At 39.1% G+C, this 22,551-nt stretch overlaps 2 protein-coding genes across 3 annotated transcripts in view; both read left to right on the top strand.

Annotated features, from left to right (window-relative positions):
* The window catches only part of RAMP1 (receptor activity modifying protein 1), a 322,064-nt gene that overhangs the window by 137,206 nt on the left and 162,307 nt on the right, over positions 1-22,551 (top strand). The window lies entirely within an intron of this gene.
* The window catches only part of HDAC4 (histone deacetylase 4), a 207,281-nt gene that overhangs the window by 64,191 nt on the left and 120,539 nt on the right, over positions 1-22,551 (top strand). For both annotated transcript variants that reach the window (XM_063317859.1, XM_063317858.1), the window contains 2 exons: positions 13,769-13,919; positions 16,949-17,069. In XM_063317859.1, the coding sequence (XP_063173929.1) occupies positions 13,769-13,919; positions 16,949-17,069 (272 nt within the window). The remainder of the gene's footprint in view (positions 1-13,768; positions 13,920-16,948; positions 17,070-22,551) is intronic.

Here is a 22,551-nt window from a genome sequence, read left to right as displayed (position 1 = left end):
CAAGCTGTTCCACTGCTTAATTGTTCTCACAGTCAGGAAATCCCTCCTTATTTCAAGTTTGGATCTCTCATTGCAAAGCTTTCTTGTCTTATCCTTGGATGCTCTGGAGAATAAATTCACACTCACTATCCTGTGACATCCCGTCATGTATTAGAAGACTGATATCATGTCTCTCTCCTTAGCCTTCTCTTCTTTAGGCTAAACATACCCAGTTTCTTTAACTGTTCTTCATAGAATTTAGCCTCCAAGCCCCTTATGATCCTTGCTGCTCTTCTGTGCTCTCTCTCCTGTTCCTCAGCATCGTTTTGGCACTGTGGCAACTAGAACTGGACAGTGTTCCACTGTTCCACCACTGCTATGCTGAACAGTTCACCATAGAGCAGTACTATCACTTCTTGTCATCACAATACAGTTGATGCAGCCCAAAACTGCATTGACTCTTTTGGCAGCTGTGGCACATTGCTGGCTCATGTTTAATCTGTGGCCTACTAAGATTCCAAGATGGTTCTTACAAGTACTACTGCTAAGCCAGGACCACTTAACTTGTACCTGTGCATCTCATTTTTCCTGCCTAAGTGCAGAGCCTGACAATTCTCATCATTAAGCAACAATTTGTTGGCTAAGGTCAATGTTCAAGCGTATCAAGAACCTTTTGAATCTTGAATCTGTCTTCTGACATTCTAGCAGTCCCCCCCCACAACTTTTTGTCATCTACAAATTTTGTGAGCATCTTCTATTCTCTTACCTAAGTCATTTATGAGGATGTTGAAGAGTACTGGGCCCAGAACAAAACCATGAGGTACCCCCCTGCATACCTCCCTCTATGTGGACATAGACCCATTAAGGATCATTTATTGGCTAAGGTGGTTAAGCCAACTGTGAATCCATGTGGTTCCAGTTTATCAAGAAGGAAGCTATAGTCTACTTTATCAAATGCCTTACTGCAGACTAAGTATACTACATCTGTAGCATTCCGTTGGTCTACTAATCTAGTCAGTTATGAAAGAAAGCAAGATGTTTTGCCTGAAATGACCTATTTTAAGAAATCCATGCTGACCTCTTGGAATCACCAGTAGTTTTGTTTATAGATAGATAGATAGACAGATTTCTTTTTAAAGAAAATTTTACATAAGATAAAAAACTACAGGAACATAAAAGGAAAAGTAGAAAAAAGAAAGAGATATAAAAGAATAAAAGAAAAAGAGAGATAACAAAAGAGAAAGATAAAGATATCTAAGGAAGCTACTTCTGATGTTCTTTGCAGCAGTTACAAACATAGTAATTACCACTTCCACCATCCCAAATTACATATCGTGGTTCTCTTCTTCCCATAAACAAACTTTTTTAGTCAATAAATCCCGAAGTCACCAATTCATTTTTATTTTAAGTAAAAAGTGCATAAAGGGTTTCCAGTCTTTTATAAAAGTAATTGTTCTCTCCTTAACCAAACAAGTCAATTTAGCTATTTCTGCAAGATCTGCCATCTTCATGATCCATTCCTTCATTATGGGTATTTCTATATTCTTCCATCTTTGTAATCACCATTAGTTTCTAAATGATTGCAGACTCCCTGCTTGATTATCTTTTCTAGGTTATTCCCAGTTATTGATGTCATGTGGATCGGTCTATAGTTTCCTAGATCCACTTTTTCTCCTTTTTTATATATGCCAACAACATTGGCTCTTCCCCAGTCTTCTGGCACTTTCCTTGTGTTCCAGGATTTCTCAAAGATTTCAGTCAGTGCCTCTGAGATGACATCCACCAGTGCGTTTAACACCCTGGGATGTAATCCATCTGCTCCAGTAGACTTGAATTCATTCAGAGCAATTATTATCTCACTAATTTCTCACTAATTTCTCTTCTCTGGCAGAGATGAACTCTAGAAAATCATCTTTGCATGCCTGCTCTGAGCTAAATATAATAATTGTAAATACTGATGTTAATTACTAATGTTATTTGTTTTGGTCTTCAGCAAAGGATCGTTACCTTGTCGTGGTGCTGGAGCTTGAGCACCTCTATGATGCCATGAGCTAAACCGTGAAGGGCCACCCAAGACGGGAAGGTCATGACAGAGAGGTCAGACTAAATGCGATCCCTGGGGAAGGTAGTGGCAACCCACCCCAGTATTCTTGCCGTGAAAAATAAATGGATCAGTACAACCAGAGATATGTCGGTATACCATTGGAAGATGAGACCCCCAGGTCGGAAGATGGTCAAAATGCTACTGGGGAGGAACAGAGGATGAGTTCAACTAGCCCCAGACGTGATGACGCAGCTAGCTCAAACCCGAAAGGACGGCTAGTGGCCGACGGTGCTGGTGGTGAACGGCGAATCCAATGTTCTAAGGATCAAGACACCATTGGAACCTGGAATGTAAGATCTATAAGCCAGGGCAAATTGGATGTGGTTATTGGTGAGATGTCAAGATTAAAGATAGACATTCTGAGCGTCAGTGAACTGAAATGGACTGGAATGGGCCACTTCACATCAAATGACCACCAGATCTACTACTGTGGACAAGAGGACCACAGAAGAAATGGAGTAGCCTTCATAATTAATAGTAAAGTGGCTAAAGCAGTGCTTGGATACAATCCAAAAAACGATAGAATGATCTCAATTTGAATTCAGGGCAAGCCATCTAACATCACAGTGATCCAAATATACACCCCAACCACAGATGCTGAAGAAGCTGAAGTAGAGCAGTTCTATGAGGATCTGCAGCACCTACTGGACAACACACCTAAAAGAGATGTTATTTTCATCACGGGAGACTGGAATGCTAAGGTGGGCAGTCAAATGACACCTGGAATTACAGGTAAGCATGGCCTGGGAGAACAAAACGAAGCAGGACACAGGCTGATAGAATTTTGCCAAGACAACTCAATCTGCATAACAAACACTCTCTTCCAGCAACCTAAGAGACGGCTTTATACATGGACTTCACCAGATGGACAACACCGAAATCAGATTGACTACATCCTTTGCAGCCAAAGGTGGCGGACATCTGTACAGTCGGTAAAAACAAGACCTGGAGCTGACTGTAGTTCCGATCATGAACTTCTTATTGCACAATTTAGGATCAGATTAAAGAGATTAGGGAAGACCCACAGAGCAGCTAGATATGAGCTCACTAATATTCCTAAGGAATATGCAGTGGAGGTGAAGAATAGATTTAAGGGACTGGACTTAGTAGATAGGGTCCCGGAAGAACTATGGACAGAAGTTCGCAACATTGTTCAGGCGGCGGCAACAAAATACATCCCAAAGAAAGAGAAAACCAAGAAGGCAAAATGGCTGTCTGCTGAGACACTAGAAGTAGCCCAAGAAAGAAGGAAAGCAAAAGGCAACAGTGATAGGGGGAGATATGGCCAATTAAATGCAAAATTCCAGAGGTTAGCCAGAAGAGATAAGGAATTATTTTTAAACAAGCAATGCGCAGAAGTGGAAGAAGACAATAGAATGGGAAGGACAAGAGACCTCATCCAGAAAATTAGAAACATCAGAGGTAAATTCCAGGCCAAAATGGATATGATCAAAAACAAAGATGGCAAGGACCTAACAGAAGAAGAAGAGATCAAGAAGAGGTGGCAAGAATATACAGAAGACCTGTATAGGAAGGATAACAATATCGGGGATAGCTTTGACGGTGTGGTCAGTGAGCTAGAGCCAGACATCCTGAAGAGTGAGGTTGAATGGGCCTTAAGAAGCATTGCTAATAACAAGGCAGCAGGAGTCGATGGCATCCCAGCTGAACTGTTCAAAATCTTGCAAGATGATGCGGTCAAGGTAATGCATGCTATATGCCAGCAAATTTGGGAAACACAAGAATGTCCATCAGACTGGAAAAAATCAACTTATATCCCCATACCAAAAAAGGGAAACACTAAAGAATGTTCAAACTATCGAACAGTGGCACTCATTTCACATGCCAGTAAGGTAATGCTCAAGATCCTGCAACGGAGACTTCAGCCATTCATGGAGCGAGAATTGCCAGATGTACAAGCTGGGTTTAGAAAAGGCAGAGGAACTAGGGACCAGATTGCCAATATCCGCTGGATAATGGAAAAAGCCAGGGAGTTTCAGAAAAACATCTATTTCTGTTTTATTGACTATTCTAAAGCCTTTGACTGTGTGGACCATAACAAATTGTGGCAAGTTCTTAGCAGTATGGGGATACCAAGTCACCTTGTCTGCCTCCTGAAGAATCTGTATAACGACCAAGCAGCAACAGTAAGAACAGACCACGGAACAACGGACTGGTTTAAGATTGGGAAAGGAGTACGGCAGGGCTGTATACTCTCACCCTACCTATTCAACTTGTATGCAGAACACATCATGCGACATGCTGGGCTTGAGGAATCCAAGGCTGGAGTTAAAATCGCTGGAAGAAACATTAACAGTCTCAGATATGCAGATGATACCGCTTTGATGGCTGAAAGTGAGGAGGAACTGAGGAGCCTTATGATGAAGGTGAAAGAAGAAAGTGCAAAAGCTGGCTTGCAGCTAAACCACAAAAAAACCAAGATTATGGCAACCAGCTTGATTGATAACTGGCAAATAGAGGGAGAAAATGTAGAAGCAGTGAAAGACTTTGTATTTCTAGGTGCGAAGATTACTGCAGATGCTGACTGCAGTCAGGAAATCAGAAGATGCTTAATCCTTGGGAGAAGAGCAATGACAAATCTCAATAAAATAGTTAAGAGCAGAGACATCACACTGAGAACAAAGGTCCGCATAGTTAAAGCAATGGTGTTCCCCGTAGTAACATATGGTGCGAGAGCTGGACTATAAGGAAGGCTGAGAGAAGCAAGATAGATGCTTTTGAACTGTGGTGTTGGAGGAAAATTCTGAGAGTGCCTTGGACTGCAAGAAGATCAAACCAGTCCATCCTCCAGGAAATTAAGCCAGACTGCTCACTTGAGGGAACGATATTAAAGGCAAAACTGAAATACTTTGGCCACATAATGAGAAGACAGGACACCCTGGAGGAGATGCTGATGCTAGGGAGAGTGGAGGGCAAAAGGAAGAGGGGCCGACCAAGGGCAAGATGGATGGATGATATTCTAGAGGTGACGGACTCGTCCCTGGGGGAGCTGGGGGTGCTGACGACCGACAGGAAGCTCTGGCGTGGGCTGGTCCATGAAGTCACGAAGAGTCGGAAGCGACTGAACGAATAAACAATTTGTTTTGGTGGTCAAAGAGAATGGACTTTGTCTTCTCTGTATTTTTCCCAGCATTTTTTTCCCAGTTTAGTATAAAATTTGAAGGAAAGGTGGATCAGTTCTAAATTTAATAGAAATTGGTGCTTTTTAAATGATTCTCCTTTCAATAATGACTTTAAATATAAAGTGTCCATATTTTTGTCTGTGACAGGATGTACTGAAATTTGCAGCAAAAATGGATATTAGATTGTGGCAAATAATGTCTGTGACAAAAAGGAGTTTTGTGAAAAGGAAAAGGGAATGATGACCTCTTTCTTGACTGGAGTGAAGTTGAAAGTTGAGTGGTCAGTTGGGCTAGAAGACAGAAGAAATGCAAGAGGGTAATCTTTTTTAAGAAGAGTAACTATAGTTCTTAAATCAGGTGGATAGGTAAGAGAGCACAAAACTTCTTACAGCTTCCAAGGATGGCCAGGGGTAAACCATAAGATGAACTTCAAGTAAAGATTCTAAGGTTCTCTCCATCCCCATTTGCAAGAAGCTGTGATGTGAGCAACTGATGTTAATCTGATGCTAAGGTCCACTCTGATTTGAGGGCCAACTTTTAAGTCTATGAGTGCAGTAACCCATTTTTCTTTTTCCATCAAAGTATTTTATTTTACTAGTAAGAACCAAAAAATATTAGTTCAAAAAACACAGTTTATCATTTTTTAAACACATTGCTGCCCTTTTCATTTAGTGTGCGCTAAACTCTCACATAGCATATGGGAAGCTGAGCTCCATGAAGCATTTTCATTCAGGACATGATGAGTTAGTCAGTGCTGTCCCATCTCAAGGGAATTAATCCACCATCCCCAGCTGTCCCATTCTGCTTAAGGTTTGGAGTTAGTACTGAGGTAAAACACATGCTTACTCTCCTGTTGGTGTTGTTTATTAATTCATTCGCTTCCGACTCTTCGTGACTTCATGGACCAGCCCACGCCAGAGCTTCCTGTCGGTCGTCAACACCCCCAGCTCCCCCAGGGACGAGTCCATCACCTCTAGAATATCATCCATCCATCTTGCCCTTGGTCGGCCCCTCTTCCTTTTGCCCTCCACTCTCCCTAGCATCAGCATCTCCTCCAGGGTGTCCTGTCTTCTCATTATGTGGCCAAAGTTTTTCAGTTTTGCCTTTAATATCGTTCCCTCTAGTGAGCAGTCTGGCTTTATTTCCTGGAGGATGGACTGGTTTGATCTTCTTGCGGTCCAAGGCACTCTCAGAATTTTCCTCCAACACCACAGCTCCAAAGCATCTACCTTCCTTCTCTCAGCCATATGTTACTACGGGGAACACCATTGCTTTAACTATGCGGACCTTTGTTCTCAGTGTGATGTCTCTGCTCTTAACTATTTTATTGAGATTTGTCATTGCTCTTCTCCCAAGGATTAAGCGTCTTCTGATTTCCTGACTGCAGTCAGCATCTGCAGTAATCTTTGCACATAGAAATACAAAGTCTTTCACTGCTTCTACATTTCTCCCTCTATTTGCCAGTTATCAATCAAGCTGGTTGCCATAATCTTGGTTTTTTTGAGGTTTAGCTGCAAGCCAGCTTTTGCACTTTCTTCTTTCACCTTCATCATAAGGCTCCTCAGTTCCTCCTCACTTTCAGCCATCAAAGCGGTATCATCTGCATATCTGAGACTGTTAATGTTTCTTCCAGCGATTTTAACTCCAGCCTTGGATTCCTCAAGCCCAGCATGTCGCATGATGTGTTCTGCATACAAGTTGAATAGGTAGGGTGAGAGTATACAGCCCTGCCGTACTCCTTTCCCCATCTTAAACCAGTCCGTTGTTCCGTGGTCTGTTCTTACTGTTGCTACTTGGTCGTTATACAGATTCCTCAGGAGGCAGACAAGGTGACTTGGTATCCCCATACCACTAAGAACTTGCCACAATTTGTTATGGTCCACACAGTCAAAGGCTTTAGAATAGTCAATAAAACAGAAATAGATGTTTTTCTGAAACTCCCTGGCCTTTTCCATTATCCATCAGATATTGGCAATTTGGTCCTGAGTTCCTCTGCCTTTTCTAAACCCAGCTTGTACATCTGGCAATTCTCGCTCCATGAATGGCTGAAGTCTACCTTGCAGGATCTTGAGCATTACCTTACTGGCATGTGAAATGAGTGCCACTGTTCGATAGTTTGAACATTCTTTAGTGTTTCCCTTTTTTGGTATGGGGATATAAGTTGATTTTTTCCAATCTGATGGCCATTCATGTGTTTCCCAAATTTGCTGGCATATAGCATGCATTACCTTGACAGCATTATCTTGCAAGATTTTGAACAGTTCATCTGGGATGCCGTTGTTTCCTGCTGCCTTGTTATTAGCGATGCTTCTTAAGGCCCATTCAACCTCACTCTTCAGGATGTCTGGCTCTAGCTCACTGACCACACCGTCAAAGCTATCCCCGATATTGTTATCCTTCCTATACAGGTCTTCTGTATATTCTTGCCACCTTTTCTTGATCTCTTCTTCTTCTGTTAGGTCCTTGCCATCTTTGTTTTTGATCATGCCCATTTTGGCCTGGAATTTACCTCCAATGTTTCTAATTTTCTGGATGAGGTCTCTTGTCCTTCCTATTCTATTGTCTTCTTCCACTTCCGCGCATTGCTTGTTTAAAAATAATTCCTTATCTCTTCTGGCTAACCTCTGGAATTTTGCATTTAATTGGCCATATCTCCCCCTATCACTGTTGCCTTTTGCTTTCCTTCTTTCTTGGGCTACTTCTAGTGTCTCAGCAGACAGCCATTTTGCCTTCTTGGTTTTCTCTTTCTTTGGGATGTATTTTGTTGCCGCCGCCTGAACAATGTTGCGAACTTCTGTCCATAGTTCTTCCGGGACCCTATCTACTAAGTCCAGTCCCTTAAATCTATTCTTCACCTCCACTGCATATTCCTTAGGAATATTAGTGAGCTCATATCTAGCTGCTCTGTGGGTCTTCCCTAATCTCTTTAGTCTGATCCTAAATTGTGCAATAAGAAGTTCGTGATCAGAACTACAGTCAGCTCCAGGTCTTGTTTTTACCGACTGTATAGATGTCCGCCACCTTTGGCTGCAAAGGATGTAGTCAATCTGATTTCGGTGTTGTCCATCTGGTGAAGTCCATGTATAAAGTCGTCTCATGGGTTGTTGGAAGAGAGTGTTTGTTATGCAGAGTGAGTTGTCTTGGCAAAATTCTATCAGCCTATGTCCTGCTTCGTTTTGTTCTCCCAGGCCATGCTTACCTGTAATTCGAGGTGTCATTTGACTGCCCACCTTAGCATTCCGGTCTCCTGTGATGAAAATAACATCTCTTTTAGGTGTGTTGTCCAGTAGGTGCTGCAGATCCTCATAGAACTGCTCTACTTCAGCTTCTTCAGCATCTGTGGTTGGGGCGTATATTTGGATCACTGTGATGTTAGATGGCTTGCCCTGAATTCGTATTGAGATCATTCTATCATTTTTTGGACTGTATCCAAGCACTGCTTTAGCCACTTTACTATTAATTATGAAGGCTACTCCATTTCTTCTGTGGTCCACAGTAGTAGATCTGGTGGTCATTTGATGTGAAGTGGCCCATTCCAGTCCATTTCAGTTCACTGACGCCCAGAATGTCTATCTTTAATCTTGACATCTCACCAATAACCACATCCAATTTGCTCTGGCTCATAGATCTTACATTCCAGGTTCCAATGGTGTGTTGATCCTTAGAACATCGGATTCGCCGTTCACCACCAGCACCGTCGGCCACTAGCCGTCCTTTCGGCTTTGAGCTAGCTGCATCATCACGTCTGGGGCTAGTTGAACTCATCCTCTGTTCCTCCCCAGTGGCATTTTGACCATCTTCCGACCTGGGGGTCTCATCTTCCGATGGCATACCGACATATCTCTGGTTGTATTGATCCATTTAGTTTTCATGGCAAGAATACTGGGGTGGGTTGCCACTACCTTCCCCAGGGATCGCATTTAGTCTGACCTCTCTGTCATGACCTTCCCGTCTTGGGTGGCCCTTCACGGTTTAGGTCATGGCATCATAGAGGTGCTCAAGCTCCAGCACCACGACAAGGTAACGATCCTTTGCTGAAGCTTACTCTCCTAGTCACCACTGATTTATGGAAATACTTAAATAGTTAAAGTCCATTGGGGCACAAGTCTAATGGACATCAAGAGACATCATGCATCTTTAGGCATTAGGCTGCCTGTAAATGAGCTTTCCTCCATTTAACTTTGCAGAACAGAAACCTTAAATTTAGAGATTGAGTTGGACAAGTATATCTGACCAAGAGCAAAAGGCATTGCTATTTTGATTCATAAAAGTTTCCCTTGTCAGATAAAACAGCTTATCACTTATACAAATGGAAGATTTTACAGTCTGGGTTTTAAAGTGTATGACATAGATATCATAAAATTAATATACATATTAACATATTTAGAATATCTTGCTATGTTTCATGGATGTGTTCACTGTTTAGAAGAAATATCTTATGACTATATTACTATGGGAGGAGATTTAAATGTGATTTTAGACCCTGAAGTAGATAGAAATACCCCGACCCATGGAAAACATTCATCAGTATGAACAACAATTTCAACATAAATGGAAGAGTTACATTTGATCAATCCTTGGAAATTGTTACATACTCTACAACAAGAGTATAGTTTTTATTCAGCAGTTCATCAAAACTTTTTTAGATTAGATTATTCCTTGGTCTCTTCAGCACTATTTCAATATATTCGAACTTTTAAGATTGATGCTATATAAATGTTAGACCATTGTCCACTTAGTTGAAAATTACAGTTCCAAGAATAGAGTAAACCACCTAAGATCTTGATATTTCAGTCTTTCAATTCTGAGACACTACAAAAAATTGAATTAAATGTAAGTAATTCCTTGATTTTTGCATAGAAAATATATAAGGCCTTTATTTGTGGTTGTATGTATACTTTGGCCACATAATGAGAAGACAGGGCACCCTGGAGAAGATGCTGATGCTAGGGAGAGTGGAAGGCAAAAGGAAGAGGGGCCGACCAAGGGCAAGATGGATGGATGATATTCTAGAGGTGACGGACTCGTCCCTGGGGGAGCTGGGGGTGTTGACGACCGACAGGAAGCTCTGGCGTGGGCTGGTCCATGAAGTCACGAAGAGTCGGAAGCGACTGAACGAATAAACAACAAAAATGCATATGCATCATATAAAACAAAGAAACAACATTATATGTGACCAATATGAAAAATAAATTTAAAACCCTTTGGGCACAGATGGTTAGAGGTCCTACCAATAGTTTATTCAGAGAGATACATCATTAAGCAATAATCAGTTTTTTATTTGTAATGAATATATTAATTATGTTAGGGTTTTTATCCCATATGATATTTCACAGATAATTACTTTCAACATGAATAAAAGATATAAAGAGATGAAACTTCTTTGGGTAGTTTACAACCCAAAAGTAATACAATAAAAATATTAAAACCAAAAGACCAGGCACCATAGCTAAACTTCACCATGCAGCTGGGGGCTGTGGTGGCTCAGTGGTTAAGACGCTGAGTCAGAGGACCATTAAGGTTGGCAGCTTGGCAGTTTGAAACCCGAGAGCGCAAGCTGTGTGACGGAGTGAGCTCCTGTCAACTTGTCCCAGCTCCTGCTAAAGCAGCAGTTGGAAAGCATGCAAATGCAAGTAGATAAATAGGTACCACTTCAGTGGGAAAATAACAGGGACATAAAAAGAGCCCCCTCGGGCGTCCCCTGGGCAACGGTGACGTCACCGGCAAATCCTTTCAACACAGAAGCACCTTGGTAGGTGCTTCTGACACACACAAACAAAAAAAACCATGCAGCCCACAACACGTTCATCTCACCAATCTCACCCTATCCCAGCACTTGGGGGAAAAGCCAGGTCTTAAGTGCTTTTTGAAAGCTTAAAAAGGTGGAGGCCTGCCAAACTTCAGGGGGAAGGGTCTTCCATAGGGCAGGGGCTGCCAAGGAAAAGGCACACTTCCTAAGTCCCATAAGATGGCAACATTTACGGAAGGGGACTAGAAGTGTGCCCACCCTATCTGATCTCGTAGGATGGGCAGATGTCCTTAGGGAGAGGCAGTACTGCAATAACCTGGTCCTGTGCCATATAGGGATTTAAAGGTAATAATCAGCACCTTGAATTGCACCCTTAAATGGCAATCTTTAAACCTTAGCCTTTGTGGCAAGGTTAATAGTTTTAAAATGAATGCAGTTTCCTAGATTATTATATATTTTATGTAGAATTCCTATATCTGCAAAATATTTTCAAAATTTTAATACAGTGTTTCACATTTTTTGTGGGAAGCTTCCAGTCTTAAGACATCTTTTAAAAAGATTAATTTGTTGATTAAAGAACTTGAACTTTATTATTTTGCAGGTCTACTGGCTGGCACCAAATTTTATTTTTATTTATTTATTTTCTATCCTGCCTTTATTTTTTTTTATACATTGCTCAAGGCAGCGAACATACCAAATACTCCTTCCTCCTCCTCTTTTCCCCACAACAACAACCCTGTGAGGTGAGTTGGGCTGAGAGAGAGCAACTGGCCCAAGGTCACCCAGCCGGCTTTCATGCCTAAGGTGGGACTAGAACTATATACAGTACTGTGCAAAAGTCTTAGGCCACCATTAGATTTTTTGTTTTAGCAACAGTATAATAACTATATGTAATTATTTCTCAGACCCCAATCCTGTGCATGTCTACTCAGAAGTAAGTCCCATTATAATCAATGGGTAGAGGTGTTTGTATCTGGTGAGCAGGATAGGATTACACCTACTTCCTGCTGAATACAATGGGCTTACTTCTGAGTAAGGTAAATAACACAATTTTCAAACACCTCTATCAATGGAGCTTAGTCCCAGGTAAGTGTGGATAGGATTGCAGCTTCAGTCTCAGTTTTCATAAGACGAAATTATGATAAGATGAAATAAATTTCATCTTGAAAGTTTCATCAGTACGATGGTCTAGAATGAGGGTTGCCTTGCTGTATTTATATCTGTGTGGGTTTGAATTCTATGTGATGATTGACTGGTTCTAGGAAAGTGTCCATTGATTGGGGGTTGGATTGTTAGTTCTGTTCTGATTGGTCTGTCTTGTCAGTTTGTTGTTTGGATCTTGTGCCTGATTGGCTGGTAAATCATATTAGTTCTATAGTTTCATTGGTGGCTCCTTTATTTGGGTGCCAGGCTTCCAGGAATTTTCTGGCTCCCCTGCTTTTTGCTTTGCTGATTATTTCTGTATTATCCCAGCCAAATGTATGGTTCCTTTTAAGGGCAATGGTTCCTGTTAGGTATTCTTGGTCTTAGTTCTTTAATATCAAATAGTTACTATTACATCAACTTGAAGATTTGATCCTTTTCTCATGCTGCGTTTTTAAAAATTAATTCTGAGTTCTGAGTCAGGTTTCAGAATTAACGTTTTAAAAACTATCATATGGAAATTTTGGATAGAAGCTGGGTTTTGTATTTTAAACCAATTAGTAGATGAAAATTTTCCTCTTTGAAGGATAAATATCTGTCTCGTGGCTCAGTGGCAGTATTTACAATTACAGCGTCTATCAATTTGGACCTGCAGCATTTTCACCCTCAGAAACACCTACTCTATTACAACTGATTATTAAATTTTATGACAGAAAACCATAATTACTCTTCATAAAATTCTGTTGGTGGTGAATCATTTTGCTGTGCAAACGTAAGTGGTTGAATGGACTTAAAAAAAAAATTAGAGATTTCTTCTTTGCCTAGACAATGGGAAGATATATTAAGATCAGTGCTGAAAACTTTAACGGATTTTAGATTATGTCCTGTTCAACAGCAACAAAATATTTTGGACTTAATGGACTTAAATATTTAATATTAAGACACATATTCTTTTGATGTATTCCTGTCACATGACACTCAAACAAAGAAACTGGATTCCTTGTGTTCTTATAGCTAAAAGAAGAATCTATTCTTATGCATTGGAAAGAAGTAATCTGCAGAGTTGATGTTACTAGTAACCTACAAACAAATTATTTCTCAACATAGATTAGTGATGGATGATTGTACTGAAATAGAGTTACCCATTACTGAAATGTAATTGTGAATAAATGTCCTATATCTTTTTCTTTCTTTATAGCTTTTATAAACTTCCTGTTTCGCTTTTTATATACAATTAATAAAATAAAAAAAACACTGCCTGCCCTGTCCTAACAAAAATGGCATTGTATCAAATATACAGCAGTACCTCCCTTCCAGACAGAGACCTATAAATAGATTGAAGACTATAGATCTACCACTGTTTTGTAGAAGTTGTAGAATTTTTAATTATCGTGGTTTTTAAAAAATAAAGATCTTCTTGTTTATGATATAGAATTATGTTGTGAAAATACCATTCGTGTGCTTGACAGAATCTCTGGTATGATAAAATCAAACATCTTTTCTTCACTTTCTCTCTTGGTTCCTTCACTTGGAATGTAGTTTTTTCCTTGCTATTCTGAGAAATACTTGGTAAGATAGCCAATTGAAGGACTTGAATGGTCAAAGATCGTGTGCATTTAATACCCTCCCCCCCTTTTCCTATTCTAACAGCAGCAACAGGAGATTCTAGCAATGAAACATCAGCAGGAGCTGTTGGAGCACCAGAGAAAATTAGAACAGCATCGGCAGGAGCAAGAGTTAGAGAAACAACACAGAGAGCAGAAGCTCCAGCAGCTTAAAAACAAGGAGAAGGGAAAAGAAAGTAAGTAAAAGTATGCTAGATAGTATGAGTGATATATACTAGAAATATGTCAGTAATGAACATACCTGGTTTTTACAAAAATAGATTATAGTGCTTATGTAATAGATGCATTTCTCTGCAACAAAAACATCAAAAAAGAACATGTACTTTGTTGACTGCACCTGCCCTTATAACCTAAATAAACTAACCGAGAGCGTATTTAATAGATAGCTTGAAAGGTATTAGAGCTGTAATCCTAATTTCACCCAAGGATATTCTCCACATTGTCTTCATGTCACACCTATACGTCTGTGTCTGCACAACCCATCATTCTAAAATGTTCTAAGGTTCAGCTTTTTTGTGGGATTGAGCCCTGTTTTGCACATGCTCACGTTGAGAATATCAGCCTTTGCAGTCCATGTTTATCATCACAGTGGAAACATTGTGAGGATTGTGGCATTGCTGAGCTATCTGATTTTTTTCATTTCTTATTTTATTCAATGTTCCTCCTACCTATTGCTGCAAGACACCATCTGTGAGGAGACCCTATTCTTGTCTTTTCTGTTTGGATAAGGCAGTTGGGCTGAGTGTTGCGCACATTGCCAAAACCTCATCCCTTAGATATATTGCAGATGCTCAGCCAGTCTTTGGATTTCACTTATGAGAGTGTTTCAAGCCACCACTTTGTGTTAACAAGTCAATCAAACTGTACAATTTCAATTGCCATTCCAATGTTATGAATATTTCTAAGAAATATAGGGACAGACCTTCTAACTCTTCTGCATCCTGCAGGATTGAATGTCCATATTGACATACATTCTCTTACTAACTTGATTATTATGTAGGCACTGCAGAGTAAAATGCATCCCAGATTTCTGGTGCCCTCACGGACAAGAAAGGCTGGAAATTGCACATTTGGAGTAGATGGTTAAAATTCTTTCCAGACACATTTATGTGCATTATTACCAATTATCACATGTGTATGGCTAGATATTAATTTTTCCTCTAGGAAAAGAGGATGAGAAGTTTCCTGTTCAAGTCTTTAGTGCTGAGGCCTCTTGCCTTTCCAAGCAGGAAATCAGTAGCTGTTCTTTACATTGGAAGATTGGGTGCTAATAATCAATATTCCTGATGAACGCTCCTTGTACCGAAGGTTATTCTTTCTCCAAAGACTGGCTTTTACTTGAATCCAGAAAAATCACGTATTATGCTCATATTCTGCTATATCAGATAATGCTGGTATGACTCTGGAATTTGTTTTTCTCCTCCATATCATTTTGTAGGTCTAAATCTCAAATCCTCTATTTAAGTTTAATTAAGGCTTTATCTGGGCTCAGTGATGATATTGCCAGGAATTTACCAGATTGGAGTCAGTTTGCCTTCTCAGGGATGAGGAAAGCCTATTCAGTAGGGTGAGATGAATCAGACACTCATCCCATCAAAATTGTGTGTATATGGCTGTAAATCACTGTGCTAAATTGTCATGAGACTGCTTATGAAAATGGTTTGTTACAGCTGGGACACATCAATATTTAGACTAGTCGCTTTCCTGCTGGCTTGCTGAATGATGATGCCCTTTGATATATAACTGTCACTGGTGTTCCTGGCTTTTGGGATGAAATGGCTGTTAGAACCATTTTCATGTTGCAATCATTTATTCATTTATTGAATTTTGAAATACATTTTAAGCCACACTGAAAACTTTTGCTAAGAAGAGTAGCTAAAATTATTTCAAAGAAATAAATAAAAAAAATCTCTGTCAGTATACAGTCTGAGAATAATGAAATCCACCAGCTAATATGGAGGTGGTGAACAGTATTTGGCTCAAATACTCGATCCATATCTTAGGGACAGGAAAGGAAAGATGCAAACGTTTTGGAGGTTCCTCATCCCTGAATTGATAAAATAAATAATGAATTAACACAAATTTTAACTGCAATAACATGCTTCTTTAAAATTGTTACAAAATGTGTTACTTGAGTTATGGAAATGAATAAAAGCAAGGTAGCATTTCACAGATCTTTTTTTTGCAGTATGTCATGGTTGGGAAAGATCTGTGCATACTATCTTGGACTGCAGCTGTCAGGCAGAGAAGATAATTAGGGCATGCATGGATCAATATTCATTATCTGTCCATATATTAAATACTGTAAGGGGAACATAGGTAGCAGCTTCTAGGCAGCCTTTGTTGATCTTGGAAAAGCTAAGCTACATTGGACCTGACCAGTGCTTCCTATGACACCACCCAGAAATTTCAGGCTTGTGGGTTGTACTTGAGAATTCAGAAAAATCACAATCACAAATCATTGCCATGTTGTTGCCAAGAAAACAACATGGTTGGAGATCAATTTAAGGGAGGCTTTACCCCCTTTTTTTAAAAAATATACTTATCTGTAAAGCAGCAATTAAGACAGAAGTATCAGAGTTTATACAGTCTTCAAAAATATTCTTTTTCTATTCGTCAGAATCTTCAAAATAAAAACTGCTGCTTGAAAATTTAACTAAACTCTTGTTCAAATCATTCTTTCTCCTTGTACTTTTGGAATATAGGAAATAGTATTTCCAAATCAGAAATGAAGTTTGCGAAAGAGAGAGAACTCAAAGGTTAAACCACATTGCTGCTTTACATGCCAAATTTTATATTTAATAAACTAGATTATTTATACAATAATTATATAGAATTTTCCTTAAAAATGAACTATTTTTAAGACAGATTATTTCTGCACATAGCTGACGTGACTAAAAGAATATGTAGAAATCATCTATTTTATAGTTAATAGCAAAGGCTAAAATAACTTGTGTAAGTGCTGTAAACAGTATTATTTTATTTCTGAAATCTTACTTAACTGATCCTCTGTTAATAGGAGAAAGATAAATTATCCATTTCCAAGCATTAGTTCTAATTCTGTACCCATTTCATATTGGAAAAAAATAATTATTGATAGCTTATAATATTGAAAAGGTTAAAAACTTCAAATAGCTCTTTGTAGTAGATCCAGTTCACCAATTTTATGTAGTTATATCTATTTTCTTTTGGTCTGGTATTTTAGGTGCAGTGGCAAGTACAGAAGTAAAAATGAAATTACAAGAGTTTGTTTTAAATAAAAAAAAGGCTTTGGCTCAGCGAAATCTCAACCATTGCATTTCCAATGATCCTCGTTTCTGGTATGGGTAAGTATTCCTACCACCATCCTAGGTTTCCCACAGTTCTTGTAGATGGATTATAGATGACAAATGAGGGTTCTATTTTATGTTCATTAAGACTGCAATTTTAAAAGCCCATTGAACTCATAGTTCAGTGGGCTTTTAAAATTGCAGTCTACAGTTTAAACTGTACTGTATCCTCAGCTTTTTGGGGAAAGGGGGTGATAGTATGATAGTGACTTGATGAAAGTAGGTAATGGATGACCAAAGAAAACTGTATGGCAAAATTATTACTGTAAAAGGTAGGGATATTTTCATATAAGAACACCTAGATAAAAGAAATTAACATAACATTTCTAATTATTTAATACTGTACAACAAAACATAGTGTTTTAACAGCCATACAAATATAATTAACTTTAGGCCAGTCACTCTCTCTCAGCCCTAGGAAACAGACAGTGGCAACTTCCAAAAATGTTGCCAAGAAAACTTCATGGACTTGCCCAGGAATCTCAAGGAGTCAAGACTGATTCAAAGTAACAGCAACAACAACAGCAACAAAATGGAAAAGGGTTATTATTTGATGGTACTTTGCAACTCGTATGTGCTACTGCACAAAACTTTACAGTACTGTATGTTATAGAGGAGTTGCTGTCAGAAAGTAAGAAAAACAAATATAATTTTGTTGAGCAGCCTGGAATTGTAGTCAGAATTGGGAAAACAAGAGCAGTGCAAGTATCTCTGTAGAAGTGACAATACAGAAGCACAGCTCAGTTGTCTCAACTTGTCCATCACCACAGAGGCATCAGCTTTCCAAGAGAGGAGGTTATTCTGTCAGCCAAGAGGGGAAGCACCACAATGAGCCAAAAGTAAAGGCAGGACTGATACTTTTTGACACTTTTGTACAGTGTCAGTCTGTACCGTATGCTTTTCGATAAGGAAAGATTGGAGAATGTCCTTAATTGTTCTACATAATGCTCTGCTTAAGAAGTGGTCTTGATTGAACATAATCCCAAGAGTACTCCCAAGATATAAAGCAGTGTAAACCAAAGCGAGGAGAGTTTTGCTGTAAAATATTGGTTCCACTTGGATTTCAAACCATCCATGAATGATAAGAGGTAAGGATCAACAGGAAAAAAAGGAGTTTAAGCCAGTAATAAAATAACTCTTACACAAACTCTAGCCCTTAACTTTCTTTCGGCCTGTGTCTCATCATATGATAAATATCCCTGGGGATTACATAGTATCTGCAGAGAGGGGTTGCCATAAAGAGTCTACATAAGGAACAATAAGGATCAAATGAAGCAGCCTCTTTTTTTTCCTGGAGTACATCACAGGACATGCAATCAAATGCTGATTTCAAATCAGTAAAAGCTGCATATAAAGATTATAGTGTTAGAGGAGTACTTCTCAAAATGGTGGGGTACCAAATAACAGTTGGTAATAGAAGCCTGCCTCCTCATCAGCTAGCAGATTTTCTTGCTCCAGCCAGTCCCCTAATTTTCACTTGAAATGTCTGTCTTACAGCTTGCTAATAGAATTTTAAAAATTTATAGGCCTATAGTTGGCAGGATCCTACTTCTTTTTTTTAAGATGGGGAGTATAATCGCCATACCCCAACCCTTAGGAACATTTATCAGTGGTCGTAAACGGTGGCCAGAATTGGTACCCAGTATTCATAGTACTTTTTAATTAGGTCAGGAGGGATTCAGTCATCTCCAGAAGTCTTCCCTGATTTTAGATGAGAGATCAAATCCATAATCTTAGTTAGTTTCACAGATGGCCATTGAGGGACAGCTTTCATCTTAACAATAGATAAGTTGGTTAGACATATCCTCATTAAACCGTGAAATGTCCTTCCTAGTGTTCTGGGGATGGCACTGTCCCATTGAGATACACATTACTGCTAGTGGCAGTAATAAGCCAAATACCAGCAGAGTATTTGTACTTAACTGCCTGAATAAGTGGAATCCAGGCAAGTATTTTCTTATACCTTGGTAGTTGTTTGTACTGCCTGTTTTGGTTTAAGCACTCTTAAATGGCTCTATAGGCATTATATCCAGCAATTAGCTTTCAGACCAGGGTCTTGACTGTCGGAATTGTTGCATATTAAATGTTGGATTTTGTTGGCTCAGATATTTTTATAATTCCTGTACTAAAGTTCTATCCAGTTTAGTAAACAGTGCGTCCAAGGGAATCTGAAGCTATCAGCGAAACACAAATATGCTAGAAAATAATTGTAATAAGTTACTTTAAGCCTTTACCTTATCAAACTGAGCAGATCTCTGCATGATTTTCCAGCTGGAAATATGTTGGGTTGGAATAAGCCCTCAATATCATGTTGCCAAGGAAAAGATTTAAACCTGTAGTGACTGTTAGATGAAAAACAGCCTCAGAAGAGTGCATAGGTAAAGGTAAAGGTTTCCCTTGACGTAAAGTCCAGTCGTGTCCGACTCTAGGGGGCGGTGCTCATCTCCGTTTCAAAGCCTTGGAGCCGGCGTTGTCATAGACACTTCCGGGTCATGTGGCCAGCACGACTCACGGAACGCCGTTACCTTCCCGCCGAAGCGGTACCAATTAATCTACTCACATTTGCATGTTTTCGAACTGCTTGGTGTGCAGGAGCTGGGACGAGCAACGGGCGCTCACCCCGCCGCGCGGTTTCGAACCGCCGACCTTCCGATCGACAGCTCAGCGGTTTAACCCGCAGCGCCACCGCGTCCCTTCAGAAGAGTGCATGAAATACAACAAATTACTAGACATCACACTGTAGGGGATCTTCTAAATATTTTTTATTAAAGGACATACTCAGATATGTGCCTATCATGCTATTACCCTTCAGGGCAAGCACTGTGTGCAAAATGCAGAAAAGGAATAATAAGCACTAAGCAAAAGAAACTAAAGGCATCTAGTTTACATCAACACCATTCCACCAGCAGTGGAGCAGCTTGCCTCCTGGAGTTGTGGGTGCTCCATCGCTGGAGGTTTTCAAGAAAAGATTGGACAGCCATTTGTCCAAGATGCTATGAGGATTCCTGCCTCGGGCAGGGGGTTGGACTAGAAGACCTCAAGGTCCCTTCCAACCCTATGATTGTATGACTCTATGATTCATAGTATGTCTTATACCTTACTGTCCTTGCAAATAATATTTCTCCTATGTCCATATACTGATTCTTGTATCATCTTTTGTTTTTTAAACATCTTACCTCTCTTTCTGGGAATCACCTCAGCTCCACTGAATTACAACTTCATCAGTCTCCCCTTTCTTCTCAACACATTCCTACACATATTTATTTTACAATTCAGTATGCATTTACAAACTCTGTATGACAAACCACCTCAATATATTTTTGTACTGGTCACTCACTTTTGCATTCAATCCAGATTCACTTGTCACCTTGACTTCATTCCTGACTCTATGTCTTCTTGTTTTACTACAGCGTCTTACACATAAATCATTCCTATAGCATTTGACTTTGTTTTATGTTTCTTGTTATACTGAATTCTCACTTCCATTATGCTCTTATGCATAGGTATTTTCACTTTTGACACTCATTCCTCATAACTAATTACCTACTACATCCTACCTTTCTATCAATATTTGCACATCATATTTTTTTCCATTGTCACATCTTTAGTAAACATTCTACTGGTACACAGATTCATGTTCCTGCTCAATTTTTTCACCATTTAGGCAATCAGTCACTTCATTTTCCTTGTCAAACACAACCATCTGGGTCTCAGATACATTGATTTTCACTTCTGTAGTCCTTGTTGTGTTGTACAACCTAACATTTGCTGCATATTATTTGGGTTCTCATACAAGAACCCAGCATCATTTGCAAAAAAAAGTACACTCACATTCACATCCCCAGCATTACTACATTCTCACTGAATTTCTGAAGAGCAAAAATTTGGTTTATGTAGCCCATGCTCAGCATGACATTCTGCTGTACTTCCCAGATTTTCTCATTTTCTCTGGTACTATTTCAATCAGAATTCTGCCAGACACTTTCTCAGGTACACTTGATAAATAATAATTTTTGAATTCATTCTTGCAGCGTGAAGAATAACAGTATTCCAGTAGGACACAGATGTAGTTTTCACAGAAATGTTAGGCAAGCTGCACAGTTACTCCATAAGTAAATCACATTACTATTATGAATATTTCTCCAGATACATCATCTAAACTTGTAGTTTTACGCTGTTATTTGTACATTAATGTGTATAGAATTCATTTAAGTTCCACTCTGACATACCACATTCATTTCCATACAAATCTCTGAAATGTTTATTCCACATTCCCTTGTTTGAGTTTCATCCCAGATCATTTTATCACTTTTAATTTTAAATTCCATTCACTATGCTGGAAGTTCCTTGTTTACCCCTTTTAACCCACTTCCAAACCATTTTTTAATTTCCATCAAAATTGCTCTGCATTTTCTTTGTCTCTTAACTGTTCTTTGCTACATTCTTTGCAACAGTCTTTTGTATCATCTTCTGGAAAAATCACTGTACATGCATTATTTTCTCATCCACACTTCGTTTCATAATTTCACCAAACTTCCTTTTTATTTTTCTGATTAGTGAAACTGTAGGCTTCTGTAATACTTTTTTTTTCACTCTGTTGCAAAGAACTTTCATATCCTCTTTCTTGGTCTACTTTCCATTTCTCCTCTTTTTCATACAGGACTTAGACTTTCTTTTCCTGAAGTTGTTCTACTTTTAGTCTAATTTATTTCACTTTTTTCCATTTCATCCAGATATATTTTTCCCAAGATAACTCTTAATACTAAGGGGAAAAAAGCCTTTCTCACTTTCAGAACTTCTAATTCCCTTCACTCTCATCTTTCACAGTCTAAAATCAGTCATGCTTTCCCAAAAGTTACCACTAGTTCTTTCATTATCATCATTTACTGGATTACATGCCACTATCATTAAACTATGAATTCCTACTTCCATACACACCCACTGTCCCTAGTTCATACTTTTTGACATACATTTTAGCCCTTTGTTCATAATTAAATTCATATCTTCATTTTCACCTTGATTCAGAATATTATATGTTTCTCGTTTGTCTTAATTTTACAAATGTACAACGTAACTGTTATTAATTCATGCTTTTTACTATATACTCTTACATTTAAATTCTTCAACCATGAATATTAATGTTCACTGTCCATCATGCTTTTGGTCAGTTGAGGCTTTCACATAACATCTTTACTAGGATTAAAAAAAGAGTAGGCTATGTTACCAGCCACGGTTGTACCAATGCCACATACAGCATTTCCCTGCTAATAGGAAGGACTGGTTAACATATGGACCTAGTGTGCTAAAAACCTCATTTCACCTGTGGCATGCTCATGCTATTCTGTACAAGTTAGGATCTCTAATGTAGAGACTAGACCATAGGAAAAATTCTTTCTCATGCTGATTACATGTGATTTCTGATTGCTTTGCTTTCTTGTTTGCAGAATTAAGTTCATACATCAGCAGGAATCATTTAGAT

The sequence above is a fragment of the Candoia aspera genome, chromosome 1, assembly GCF_035149785.1.
Source record: "Candoia aspera isolate rCanAsp1 chromosome 1, rCanAsp1.hap2, whole genome shotgun sequence".
NCBI classification, from domain to species: domain Eukaryota; kingdom Metazoa; phylum Chordata; class Lepidosauria; order Squamata; family Boidae; genus Candoia; species Candoia aspera.
Note: the sequence above shows the minus strand (reverse complement) of the source record. Positions and strands in the feature narration are given on the sequence as shown.